The following is a 14,216-nucleotide window of genomic DNA, read 5'->3' as shown; positions in this document are numbered from 1 at the left end:
ATTTATTTTTGGGACAGAGAGAGACAGAGCATGAGCGGGGGAGGGGCAGAGAGAGAGGGAGACACAGAATCGGAAACAGGCTCCAGGCTCCGAGCCATCAGCCCAGAGCCTGACGCGGGGCTCGAACTCACGGACCGCGAGATCGTGACCTGGCTGAAGTCGGATGCTTAACCGACTGCGCCACCCAGGTGCCCCAGAAGCCCTTTTCTTTAAATGAGAGTATCTACTAGCCACTGCCTTAAATCTCTCTGAGATCTTGACAGCGGGTCTCAAAGCCACATTTTAAAATCGATCTTTACGAAAGTCAGTTACTAGCTGGACAGAACCAAGGATGAGATTATTTTATTTTACAACCTAGCAAGTCTTAAGCCTTCTATATTTCCTTTAAATTCTACTTGCAAACAGAATATATTATTACATGTAGTTAGCAGCACCTGACACATACCTCCAGCATACGGTCCCGAGGTCTCCTTAGCTAAGTCCATAGTTCATTACATACATTTTCTATCTCACGAATCACTGCAGGCAGTTGGGCAGTTGTTTTATCAATTGTTTCACTGCTGCATAACACAGCTAACTGTATTCCCGGTCTTCAGTAGTAGTTCTCTTACCACTTTCCTGAGGCTAGACCTGGCTTCCTCACGTGGTAGTCTCAGGTCAACATGCTAAGAGGGTGACAGTGGATGCTGTAAGACTTCTTGGTGTCTAATTTCAGAAGTCACACAAAGCCACTTCCAACATATTCTATTTGTCAAAGTAAGTCACAAAGTCACTTGTATCCAGAGAGTGGGGAAATAGTCCCCATCTTTTTAGGGAGGAAGTGGAAAAGTCAGATTGCAAAGTGGTGGGAATAAAAGGAGAGGGAAGAATTCCTATGGTCATTCTTGCAAGCAAAACGACCACATCAAGACAAGTGTGAGGACAGAGAATGAAGATACTTTCAGATACAAAACTTCTCAAAAACTTATCTTTTAAGGAAACCGCTGGGGTATGTATTTATAAAAATTGAGAATATAAACTGAGGAAGAATAAGACAAGTTAATGGAACCAGGAGCAACCACACAAGAGAGAAGCCAAGGAAATCTCTAGGAAGATAGGGCTGAGAGAGCCACATTCCAAATGAGAGCAGGAACGCGGAGGAGACCCGGAGGAATATCTCTGAAGAGGGCATCTTACGGGACAGGAACATGGAGGAGACCCGGAGGAATATCTCTGAAGAGGGCATCTTACGGGAAAATACAGCACTGAGAAATTCTTTGACAGTATTGAAAAAGGTATTTGCAGAGCTGTTGTTGGATATGAGAAGACCTAACCAGCTGTTCAAGGAACAAAAAATAAGCAACTGAAAAAATTAAAGCAAATACTAACTTCAGAAAAACAAAAAGTTGTGCAAGAAAGGCCATGTAATCATGTGCACTACGTAGCACAAAAATGAACAGTATTAACACAATCATCATTTTAAAAAATCACTGAATAGGAATTTAATTAAAACTGTGATAAAACTGTAATGGGAAGATGGAGATAGGGAAATGGTCTGTAACGAAGCTAAAATCCTCATTTAGCATGACAAAAAGCCAATGTATTGTCTAAAATTCATAGATCAGAGTATATCAGTGTACTTACATTATTTAAAAATGGGTGCCTCTGGGAAGTGGGGGGGGGATGGGAGTTGTAAAGTAGGGAGCTGATTTTTTTTGTTATAATGTTTTATGACTCTTGACCTTTTAAATGAAAAGAAAGCATTATATTATTAAAAAAAGAATGATTTCAAAAAATAAGTTGAAAAAACAACATTGGTTATTAATCAGGAGAAAAAATGTTGCTCAAAGCACTTTCAAGGGAGTGGTCAGGGCAAAAATCCTTAGAAGAATTAAGGATAACTTACATCATTAAAATTTTTAAAGGTTTGACTTCTGATGCCAGTCACTCTTTGAAGTTTTAAGACTAAAACTGAGTAAGGCAATTCCAATCCTGGAAATCTTATAGTTTATTAGAGCATAGGTAAAATATAGGTAAATAAAAATATAGGTAAGCATGTATGAAAGGTGCTACCAGAGCAACTGGGAAGGGAGGGACTCAGGGTCCAGATGGAGATAGAGCCTTCAGGAGGAGGAAAAACAAGGCTTTGGTTATCTCTTGAGATGTGGGAGATGGAGGGTGGGAACGGAAGGTGGAGAGGAGGGAGTGTTGGGAGGGGAGGACTCTGTGCTAGAGACAAGTTTCTGTACTGAATAAATCTGTAGGTAGAGGAAAGTGACAGAAACTTTTGGCTGCCTAAAGGCAGTGGGGAGCCAGCTTCATTGGGCAGTGCTTAGGAGCCTGGGGTGGGGGTAAATGGGTCACTGAGATTGGTTCCACTGTCCACAGGCATTGGCGAGATGGGGCAGGGGCAGGAACCTGCCCAGGATCTGACAGGTGGGAGAAGCCTAGGGAGCAGTGTGAAAAGGAGGCCTTGAGATGATGGGTTGGGATTCATTTTGGGATAGTGACGATGGGAAATGAGGTGGCCAGAAAGACCAGAGGGCTCTCTCAGTGGGCAGGGAGTTGGGGTTCAAAGTAGGAGGGTAGGAGGCCCCTGGCGAGGGAATAGAATTTGGGGGTTTAGTATTCTGGCCATGAGCTGATGGCGAAGTTGCTGTAGGGGTCTGCCCAGAGGACTCCTTCAAAGGGTTAAGGAGCAAAAAGTAAGGAGAGCTAGGAGTTCTGCTGGTATGAATAGAAGTGTCCTGGCTGATTGTTATTTTAAGACCAGGCGTTAAGTGTTGCACATGCAACATGGAGAGGGAAGGTTAAAGGTGCCGGTGAAGGGGCTGGAGGGGCGGCTGGTTGGCTCAGTAGGCGGAGCATGGGACTCTTGATCTTGGAGATTGCGAGTTTGAGCCCCACCTTGAGTGTAGAGATTACTTAAAAATCTTAAAAAGAAAAAAAAAAAGTAAAGGTGCCAAGTATAGGACAAGGATTTCTTTCTCCTTGAAACCACAAAAAAAGGAGAGAGACATTATAGAGCCGCCTTGTTAAGACGTGGATGTGAAGAGCGATTGGCTATTATCCCGGTCATCTGTACGAGGTATGAGGCACCACGAACTTGGCCACAGCCTGCGAATGGAGAAAACTGTGAATTCTTATTGGGAACGAAGGGGGTCGCCCGCGAGCAGCGAGGAGAGCGGTGGGAGGCCGAGAAGAGCCCCGAAGCTCCCGCGCGGCCGAGGTGGGCTGTGCAACCCTTTCCTCCACGTCCCTCGCTTGCGAGCAGGTCACTAGCTTTCCATCGCCCCTCTGCATCTCAGTGACCTCATCCGAAGCGGTCCTCGCGGCCCCACAAGATCCAGTTAGGGTATTCGGGGACCTAACTGGTCAAGAGGCTGCGGTGATACGGAGGGTCAACTAGCACCCACCAGGTGGCCCCGGTGTCACGCCTGGCGCTGGGGTCCTGGAGCAGAGCGGCGCAGTCCCCCAGTCTTCGCTCCTAGCGCCCCCTGGGATATCTGTTAGGAGCTGCTCGGCTCACTCTCCTCCTCCTAAGCTTCTTTCTTCCCAAGGGAAACCTCCGGGTAACCCTCGCCTGGGCTCCAGGTGGCTGCCACCCCGTTTGCTTGCGGGGGGGCCGGCTCCCTCCTCTGCAGGTGCCCAGCTGGGGTTTTCCAAATCCAGGCAGCAGGAGCCCCCCACTGCCGCCTTCATCTGTAAGGGGTTAAGTCCTCTCGCAGATGGGGAAGACCCGGAGCTCCGAGGGGTGCAGCTCCGTCGGTGCTCCCCACGCCGAGGGACGCCCGTGCAGCGGGCGGCCCAAGCGGCGCCCGCGCTGCCGGAGTCAGCCCGGCGGGGATCCCCGCCCCGCCGCGTCTGCCAGACGGCTTGGCGCAGGGCTGCGGATGCCGCGGGAGCGGTTCTCCCTTTCCCTTTCCCGGCGGCAGGCTCCGCGGTCGGGGCAGCGGGGCCGGGCGCGAGGGGACTGAGCAGGGGAGGAGCCGGAGGAGGGGACAGAGGGGCCTGTCGGCCCCGCCCCCGCCCCGCCCCCCCGCGGCCGGAGCCCGGGCTGCAGCCGGGCGCGCCGGAGCCTGCGAGCCCGCGAGCCAGCGATCGGCGGCCGCGGCCTCCCCTGCTCGCGGTGTGACCCCGGCGTCTCGGCCCGCGGCCCCGCCGATCCCGGCGCCCGCGCTCCCAGGGGCAGGGATGCATCATGGCCACGCTGGCTTGCCGGGTGCAGTTCTTGGACGACACGGACCCTTTCAACAGCACCAACTTCCCCGAGCCCAGCCGGCCGCCGCTGTTCACGTTTCGCGAGGACCTCGCTCTCGGCACCCAGCTGGCCGGGGTCCACCGGCTGCTGCGGGCGCCGCACAAGGTACGGCCGACCGATGCGGGCTGGGTTCTCCGGACGCGGCCCCTGCTGCGGGGCGCGCGGGGGTGGGGGCGCCGCGGGCAGGCTCGGATAGGGGCGGCCCCGGGGGACTGGCGCCCAAGGGCAGACTTCCCCCCTTCCCGTTAGGTAGAGGGGCCGGGGGCATCCGCCGGCTGGCGCGGGATTTCCCGGGCGCGAGAGGAGGACAGCCTTGCGCTCCGGCCCAGAGCCGGAGCGGGCGGGGCAGAGCAGGTGCCGCGCGGGCCCGAGGCGAGATGGAGAAGGTTCCCCCGCGCCGCGCCGTTAGCTCGGCTGGGTGGGCGGGGTGGGGCTCCGATGCCGGCGGTGGGCCCTGGTACCTGGGCCGGCGCCGAGCCTGGAGCGGAAAGAAACTGGGCCCCGGGGGACTCAGGTCTAAACCTCTCAGGCCTCTGGGGCCGCTGCGGGCGGCCGCGCGAGCCTCACGACAAAGCACTCTTCCTGGGGGACACCGCCTCCTCCTCCCCCGCGGGGCATCGCGGGGGATGCCGACTGCGCACTGAGATAGCTCTCGGAGTAGCCCCCTTTTCTCTGGAGAAGCAGGTGGCCTTGGGAACCTTGGAGAAGCGGTAGCTGTGGGAGGAGGGGCGGGGGCGCGGAGGGGCGGCGCGCTCACAAAGCCAGAGCCTCGCAGCCCGAAATGAGTGTCCCCTGGGAAGAATGGCTTCTCAGTCCACCCGATAGAGGCTTTTTTCTTCTTTTCTTCTTCTTCTTCTTTTTTTTTTTTTTAACCCTTTGCAGGAGGACAGGCATCTTGCAAAGTGTGTGTTGCAAAGAGCTGGGCATTGAAAGCTAACCATTTGGTTACTCAAGAGAGCCCTCCCTCTTACTTAAACAGATTGCACCTTGAAGAATTACTTACCGGCACTTTTTTTTTTTTTTTTTTTTTGCTTGGGTTCATATCAAAGCTTGGAGATGATTTATTCAATGAGGATCAACACTGATAAATATTTGGAAGAGATAACCCTTGATACCAAAAAGAACAAAATTGATTTTTCAAAATTCTTTAGATTTCTGTATGATGTTCACCTGCCTTGGAAGTAGAGAGGGAGTTTGTATGTGGAAACTGGTGTACTTGGGCAGTGCTGTTAGTGTATCAATGCTTCTCTCCTTAATTAGTAACCTGCTTTCAGGAATGAGGAATGGGGCAGTTCCGTCTCATTCTCTCTGTGTTGGTGCAGAGTGGATAACAATCACTGTTTGGGGGAAACTCTCTGGCCATAAAAACAGGATGGATTGGGAGATGGAGGGACAGAATGATGTAGTGTGAATTCAGCGAATCAGAATCACTTTTGTAAATTATTTGGTTCTTCTTAATCAGTAGATTGAGTTGAAAGTTTCAAAGGACTTCTTTTGGCATCATGATACTCCATTCATTATGATCACTGATTACAGTGATCTTTTGTTGAAACCACAGAAGGCTCATAATTGTGGCCCTATGACCTTGAAGTGGTTTTCTTGGATTTCAAACCCTATATACATAGGTTGACCTTTCAAGCTGGAAGCTAAAGTACTTTTTTATGTTTCTATAGAGTAGCCCCATAGTCCTGATCCAGTGTTCCTCCTCTGTTCTGGTAGGAGGAAATGATGGTGCTCCAGCATTGGCCTTCCCCACCTCCCCCCACCCAGCTAGAAGCCACAGCGCTGAAGTTGCACTGGCTCACAGAATGTTCTGAGGTGTTGCCTGTAGAACAAGGAGAACCTGGAGATAACCTGTAGAACTCCTTGACTCCTGGTCTTGGCAGCCAGCTATGCTTGGTCTCAGCGTCTTTTGCCCAAAGACCCCTGCAGTATATTCAGATGTTTGACATTGTTTTTCATGTCTAGAGCTGAGTGATTGGCTGATTCTATTAGCCAGGGCTCTGCAGAGCACAATTCAGTGCATTTATATGCCTCGGTGCACATTCATGTTTAAAAATGCTCATTAATTTCCAGCAGAGAATCTTAAAATTGGATGGTCCCCCTGTGATAGAGCTAACGAGTTGTGAGTCAGTGTGCAATATCGTTTAATGCTACATACCTCTGTGAATGAGGCTACTTTTAGGATCCCTATTTTGCAGATGAGGAAACTGTGGAAGAGAGCAAGTAAGTAACTTAGTTTTTTTTGCTAGGACTAGAGAGCTGAGATTCAAACCCTGGGTCTCAGCCCCCAGTGCTGTTCTGCTCCCTGGACCAGCAGTGTGGGGTGGGCGGAAGTCGTGGGGGTTCCATTGCATTACCTTGGGGAGCTCACCAAATCACCTTTGTGTGCCAGGTACTTTTTGGCCTGGGGCAGGTGAATGTTACAGGCATGAGTAAGAGCCTTGAGGCAGAATTCCTGGCCTGGTAGATTTCAGAGTCAGAGGTGGAAACAAGTAGTTACCATCCTTGCTGTGAATTAGCTGATGGTGAGGGAACCCAGACCTCTCACTCCAGACCCCTGCCCTGAGTAAGCCTTCCCGAAACACAGGGAATGCTTCTCTCAGGTCCCAATGAGCCTGGCCTTGGCAAGATGGGGAGTTCCTTGTGGGAGGGCAATCTGTGTGATGGAAAGGATGGAGAAGCCTGACTGTGGAACATGCAGACACCCTCAGTGTACCCAGCTGTCCCACACTTTCAACACCCTGTGGGGAGTAAACTTTTGCTTGAAGTAGATTGTACACACAGAAAAGTGTGCAGGGCATAAGTGAGAGGCTGGATGGACGGTCACTTAGTGAACGCACCTGTGTAACCGGCATCTAGAAGCCCCTGTGGAGGGTTCTAATTTATGCAGCACCCCCTAAGAGTCTCCTGTGCTGGGAACGTTTGAATTGGATCTCTCAGGCCCTTCCCAGCCAAAACTTGAGTCTGTGCATCTTTTTCTAACTTAATGATCTATTAATTTAGCTCATGTCTGCTGACTCCTTTAGAAGTTAGCTGTTAACTAAACCACTGTCTTGGACAAAAATGATATATTGTGCTTATTATGCTTTGTCTTTTCCAAAATTGCTAGTCATTCCAGGGAAGATAAGTAAATTAATGACGAGTGTGATAACAAAAAGGTCAAAACAGATGCTGTAGACTCACTGGGGAGATGTTCATTTTGGTGGTTATATGTTCTGTCTGGCCTAGGTAAGCCCTTTTGTTCTCAAATGTTGCATAAATAGGTGTTTATTTCTGGTTCAGTGTTCTAAGGAATTATAATTATAGGACCTCTAATGTAGAAAACTATACAGTAGAATTAATAAATCATATGCCTTTCACAATTTAAATGTTTTGGGGTTGATTGATTATGAAAGACTACGGATTCTTGTTTCCTTTTGATAGACAAAAGTGGAATCGTAGGCTATTTTTACAAACTAAGTGATAACCAGCTTATCTGTTACAATGGCAGTTAAGACTTAGTAATTCAGTTCAGGAAATACTTCGGTGCCTTTTGTGGACCAGACAGAGTGGAGTGATAATAGTGACTGTGTTCTAGGCGCTTGCCCAAGACAAGGAGCATTCTAGATACGCATCATTTCGCCAAGTCTACGGATCAGGTACGGGCACTCTTGCATTCCGTGGCAGAAGAGACCCAGAACAAAGGAATCCACCTGGTCACACGAGTGGGAAGTTCCAGGGATGGCATTCCACACGAGGCCTCAGCTCTCAATGACTCCACTTTTGTGTCTTGGATGTCTTCCTTCCAGGCAGCCTGTCCATTTTCCAGAGTTCCGTCTCTTGACTGTATTGTGTTCATTTTTTTCTCACGACCTCTGTCTCTGTGGTTGCCTCCCTGTCTCAGCTGTTCCACCTGCAAAACAACAGATCGCAGTGAGAATTAGAGCCTTGGTCCTTCAAGGGTGGGCTGGGCGTCACCTAGACTCGTCTTAGAAAGGGGCTGTCAGCCTCCCCAGACCTGTTGAATCAGGATGTGTATTTTTTCCAACATGCTTTGGTGATTCCTAAGCAGCATGGATTAGAGGTCATTTAGGTCAGGCTCTCAGTATGTCGGGCTCTCACTGTCTCCCCTGTTACAGATCAGTTCTTTGAGGGAGAGACCTGGCTGGCTACTTCTCCCATGTTTTTCTTGAAGCTGAGTAGTGCGAAGATGGAGTGTGCCCTAAGTTGATTGATCGGTGTTAGTTATAGAACACAAATCCACTGGTATTATTGCTGTAATGAATTTCCACCTTAATCCTCTTACGGGACACATCTGTTTGCTACATTACATTGAGATTTTTAGAAGATGAGATCATTAGTAAAGTTGGCAAGTGTGTTGTGGCACAGAGCATCTTAGGACAGAAGTGTTTAAGAATGTTGTATGAAGTGCTGAGAGCATCTCTGTGCAAGCCGAGGTGAATCTGACTGTACCGTAATTAGCTCAGTTGGTTGGAGCCACGCTATTGAGATCAGGATCATGGGATTGAACTCTTTATGGGTCAGTTGGCTTTGCTTCATGCATGGCCACAGACGGCATCGGTAACCCAGCCGGACGCCCTGCAGGTGCTGTCATGGCTTCCTTCAAGGATGTGGTGTGGAAGGGACTGGCAGAAATCTTTGGGGGGCAAAGGCTAACACACAATGGGAATGTGCTGGGCACTACACTGTAGGCCTTCATGCATAACTTCATTTATCCTCATAACAGCTCTAGCAGATGAACGATAGTATCCGCAAGTAACAGGTGGGGAAACTGAGGCACAGGGAGACTAAGCAGGTTATCTAAGGCCACACCGCTTTTAAGTGAAAGAGCTGAGATTTAAGGTCGTCTTTTTTTTTTTTTTTCCTCCAAAGCCTGTAGCCAAGTGTGTCCCATTATTAGAAAGCCAGCAGCAGAGCACACGCTCTCTTGTGCAGGGGAAGCACAGGTGGGGGAGGGGGGCTGCCTGCGTTGCCTTCACACGCGGCTGCCTGTCACAGGGCTGGGACTTAACCGGTCGTGCTCTGGTAAGTCCTTCCAGCATTGAAGCTCTGTGAGGCCGTGCCTTTTGTCCTCGGAGTCCAACCTGTGTCCCTCTGGAAAACAACAGGCCAGCCTGCCCCCGCCCTCCCCCTCCGGACTCTGAAATGTTAGTTCTTAATGGTGGCAGATTTAAAACTGATTAACATGCTGAGGCCAACGCTGAGCTCCCCTCCCCCAGCCTTCTTTCTCCTCCAGGGTTTATTTCTCTCTGAAGATGAAACTTTGAACGCTTGGGAACCTTTTTGTCCTGAGCCAGTCACCACTCCTGGCAACCTCCCCACCTCATCTCCAGGTGACGCCCCTGTGGTCTGTGGCTGGCTCAGGAATGTCCCCAGTTTAACCTGGCTTTCTAATCAATGTAGCTGCTTCCACTTCTGGGGGACATTTTCAGAATCTTGTGTTTGTCAGCATCTGCTCCTTTAGAGAGACAAGCAGATTGCTTTTTGTTTTTATTTTTGCTTTATTAGCTGTTTTATTGGGAAGTGTTTCTGGATCTTGTTCTGAACTAAGTAAGAAAGAATGGGGAAAATTAAGCTACAATGAATGTTAAACCTCACTGCAGGGGTGCAATCAGCAAAATCCAGATTGTGGGAAACTATGGTTTCTCCAAAAAATTAAATTGCAAAGAAAAAAAAGATGGAGGGGAAACTTAGAGTAAAAGAGATTCAAGAGATATATCAACAGCTGATTGCAATGCGTGGCTAATTGGGTCCTAATTCGAACAAACACGCGGTGAATAAATATTTGAAATCATTGAGGAAACTTGAATGACTATTTGGTATTAACATTTATTAAATTTAATGATACATTGATTTGATGTTAGAAATTATTAAAATGTGATAATATTATGGTTATAGTTCAAGAAAGTTTATATTTTTCAGAGATACATACTGAAATATTTATAGGTGAAATTATATGATATCTGGAATTTGTTTCAAAATAATCCTGGACAAGAGGCAAGTAGGTGGGTGAATGTACAGATGGGGCAAGATCGACCATGAGTTAACGCTGAAATATGGGTGCAGGAGGTGGGTCATTATACTATTTTCTATACTTTCGCAGATGTGGAACTTTTAAAATAAAAGAGCTAAAAAATTAGGTTACGAGTTTCAATGTCCCCTTTGGGATCAGAGTCCTTTCATTAAGTGTCACTGGGTGTCCTGAGTGTGTTTACTATGGCCGAGATAGCCAGTTTTTCTGTAGATTTTTTGTTATGCTTCCACTGATACTTTTCTTCCTACCCTGATGTTTATGTACTCCTTAGGATCTTTGAAAGCAAGTGTGGGACATCAGTCTTTTTATATTTAGGGTATCTTTCCAGGATCAGTCAATTCTTTTTTTTTTTTTAATTTTTTTTTTTAATGTTTATTTATTTTTGAGACAGAGACAGAGCTTTAGCAGGGGAGGGGCACAGAGAGAGAGGGACACAGAATCCGAAGCAGGCTCCATCCAGGCTCTGAGCTGTCAGCGCAGAGCCTGATGTGGGGCTTAAACCCATGGACCGCGAGATCATGACCTGAGCCGAAGTTGGACGCCCAACCGACTGAGCCACCCAGGCGCCCCCAGGCTCAGTCAATTCTTAAGATGTAGTCAGCAAGCATCAGTTATACAAACTCTTAGTTTGGTAAAAGAAGTATTAACGTAGAGATATTATACGTGTAGCTTCAGTAGCTGCCCGTAAATTTTTATCATTAAACTGACATATTGCTGAGGCTATACTGAACGACACCGGTATAAAGGTACTCGGTTTCCCAGTGGCTTTTGGAGCCTGTGACTTACTCTCATGGCCACCCGCAGGCTTGTACCTGATTCCCAGTGAGTCAGTTCTACCTCCACCTTTAGTATGCCTCAAGAGAGCATAACTCAGTGCATGGCAGTGACGTTGTAACGTATATGAAAATGTAAGTTGATTGTATATGTTGGCATTCGTACCGGCAGCTTTTGATTTCTGTGGAGAGATTATTATTATTTTTTTTTTTTAAATTTTTTTTTTCAACGTTTATTTATTTTTGGGACAGAGAGAGACAGAGCATGAACGGGGGAGGGGCAGAGAGAGAGGGAGACACAGAATTGGAAACAGGCTCCAGGCTCTGAGCCATCAGCCCAGAGCCCGACGCGGGGCTCGAACTCACGGACCGCGAGATCGTGACCTGGCTGAAGTCGGACGCTTAACCGACTGCGCCACCCAGGCGCCCCTCTGTGGAGAGATTAAACCATGTCATGGATTAGCTATTGGGAAGGGGGAAGATTTAACAAAATTTAAAAATTAAAACAAATTTAAAAAATAGATTACCATGCATCAGCGAAATTATATACCCAGAAGTTTATCTATTTTTAGAGCCACATAGGAACAAATGGAATCTACATTGTATCTGTTTGCAACTTGGGGACCTACTTTTCTTTTCACCACTTAGATTTGTAACCAGAAATTAAAATTTCAGACTCTAAGGGAAAATGTTTAGAACTTAATATCAGGGGGGAAAAAAATCTCGAAATTGTTGAACACATGGGGAAAAGGGAAAATGTTAAACGTCTTGCAATTCAATATAGGACAATGGTTCTAGATTTGGCACAAAGGACACAGAAAAATGGATTTGTTGATCACTTCATCCAATATTTTTTAAAGTTTATTTACTTATTTTCAGAGAGAGAGAGAGAGAGAGAGGGAGCAGGGGAGGGGCAGAGAGAGAGAGAGAGAGGGAGAGATAGAATCCCAAGCAGGCTCCATGAAGTCAGCACTGAGCCCAACTCGGGGCTTGAACTCATGGACTGTGAGATCATGACCTGAGCCAAAATCAAGAGTCGGACGCTCAACCGAGGCACCCAGGCGCTCCACTTCCATCAAGTATTTTTAACATTCTTGGAAAGAAAAAAAAAACCCAGAAGAAGACTTTGCTGTTACTGACTAGGCTACTCTGCATCTTCATGCACCGGTGTTATGGCAGCGAATGAAGTGCCCGGGGCCTTTACCAGAGTGCACAGGACATTCCAAAGACTATTTTGAAGTTCTCAGAATAGAAGATGTGACTGACGCATCTTCTGTCCGATACATCAGATCCCAGGAGCGGCTTGGGGCTCGTGGCGGATGCGTTGATGGGCAGATGCTCCTGAGTGGCCAGACACTGACATGTTTAGAGCAGGTGCAAGACTGAGCAACGGGTCCTTGGGGGAGCGGATGAGGAGGAGGGTCCTTTTGGCCAAGCCGGAGTCACATGTAGCACCGCTGCCATTCACGTTGCCTGCTCGTGCTGGCCAGTGCTTTGACTAGAGGAGTTTATACTGCTTTGGTACCAGTTTTGTTTTCTCCATGATTTGAGCTCACCTTCCCCAGTCCTCCCCTCATGGTAATTGTTACTCCAGAGCCAAAGGTAAATCCCTCACAACTCAGGAACACACATGTGTGGTGGTGCTGAGGTGGAGACAAGTGGTTTAAACAATGCTTCCTTCCCCTCTCCTATTGTAATTTCATTAAATGAAATTCGGTATTCAGTGTACCACACCCTGAAAAACCCAGCTTTCAACCCTTGTGAATAATTATGAGGGGACTTCTGTCTGGTCCTCTGATTTGCCCACGCAGGCTGCGTGCAGCTGGGTGGGGGGGGGGTGGCTTGGTGCTGGACTCCCCTGGAAAGCAGCTGACTGAAGACAGAGGTTGACGATACCCCAGTCATAGGGAATGTGGGGGGGCTGGGAGCACAGTCTTGGTGGTGCCGCCCCGAGCCACTTGTGTCCACAGCCCTGGAGGGGTGTTTCTGGGCCGTGTGCTCCATCGTCCAGCAGTGTGTTCTTGTGCTGACAGTCCACCGTCTTACTGACTGTGGTTTACGGGAAGTCGTGATATCTGTGGGGTAGAGGTTCTCCCCTGGCCTTGGAACATAGCCACTGATAGGAAAAAATGGTTCAAGAGGGTCCCTTTAATTGATTTTAAGGTGAAGGAATACCGAGGAAACAGACCTGTGTGACCCATTAAAGAGGAAAAAGAGAGTCAGAATACTTCACTCCTCTGCTCCAAACCTCCCTCAGCCCCCTGTCCTTGAGGGTCAACTCCAAAACCCTTGAGCGGTTGGCCCACTGCTCCACAAAGGCAGGGTTGGTTGGTTGGTTGCTTGCTTGCTTGCTCTTAGGGTCTGTTGGGTTTACTGCTATAGCCCTAGAGCCTAGAACAGTGTCTGGCACAAAGCACACGTCTAGCAAATGGTTGTTGAATGGGTGAATTACCATAACATTCAGGGCTGGAGGGAAGGAAGAGTGGCCTCATTCAAACTCTTTCCATGCAGAAGTTCCTCCTGCAAAGCCTCTGGCAGCCTGTTCTAGTTCGAGAGTGAGTAGTTGCCCCTCCCTTCAAGTGCCACCTTTCTCATTTTTGAGCTCTACTTGCAGAATTTATTCTTTACTTGTTCCTGGTTTTCACTTACAGAAGTGGGTCTTCGTAGCTCCACAGATGGGGATGGAGATGGGTCTGGACGGTTCATCAGTTGGCTGGTGCCTAACAGGGTGGAATTAGGATGGATGAACCAGAAGGACCCTGACTACAGGGTTTGGTAGGTAGAGTGACCTGTGACCTGCAGATAGTGCCTAGATACAGACTGGTCACTTTTCCCTGTGGGAGCAGAAGTAGAAAGCTAATTTCTTCTGATGTTAAAGCTGAGCAATGGAGTCTGTTTTCTCCTACTTCGGTCAATGTCATCTATATTGCTCTGTGTATGTTTGATATCCTAAACCATCTTCACACCTGCGGTTCCATTTAGCTGTGAACTTTGTGGAATCAGAGTGACGTTGCCGGGGAGAGGTTACCACGAACAAAGCTAGATCCAAGGAGAGAAAGGCCAAGAGGCAAGGAGCATCCCCGTGTAAAACTAACAGGGCATCTCTTCCCGTCGCAGTATGAGCACGTGTATAAATTTGGAGACGACAGAAAAGCACACTGAAAGC

General features: G+C 48.3%; 1 protein-coding gene across 4 annotated transcripts in view; it reads left to right on the top strand.

The window, feature by feature from the left end:
- Positions 1-4,144: 4,144 nt before the first annotated feature.
- Positions 4,145-14,216, top strand: part of FHOD3 (formin homology 2 domain containing 3) — a 480,663-nt gene continuing 470,591 nt past the window's right edge. For all 4 annotated transcript variants that reach the window (XM_030336761.1, XM_030336760.1, XM_030336759.1 and 1 more), the window contains exon 1: positions 4,145-4,345. In XM_030336761.1, the coding sequence (XP_030192621.1) occupies positions 4,181-4,345 (165 nt within the window). In that variant the 5' untranslated portion in view covers positions 4,145-4,180. The remainder of the gene's footprint in view (positions 4,346-14,216) is intronic.

The sequence above is a fragment of the Lynx canadensis genome, chromosome D3, assembly GCF_007474595.2.
Source record: "Lynx canadensis isolate LIC74 chromosome D3, mLynCan4.pri.v2, whole genome shotgun sequence".
NCBI classification, from domain to species: Eukaryota; Metazoa; Chordata; class Mammalia; order Carnivora; family Felidae; genus Lynx; species Lynx canadensis.
Note: the sequence above shows the minus strand (reverse complement) of the source record. Positions and strands in the feature narration are given on the sequence as shown.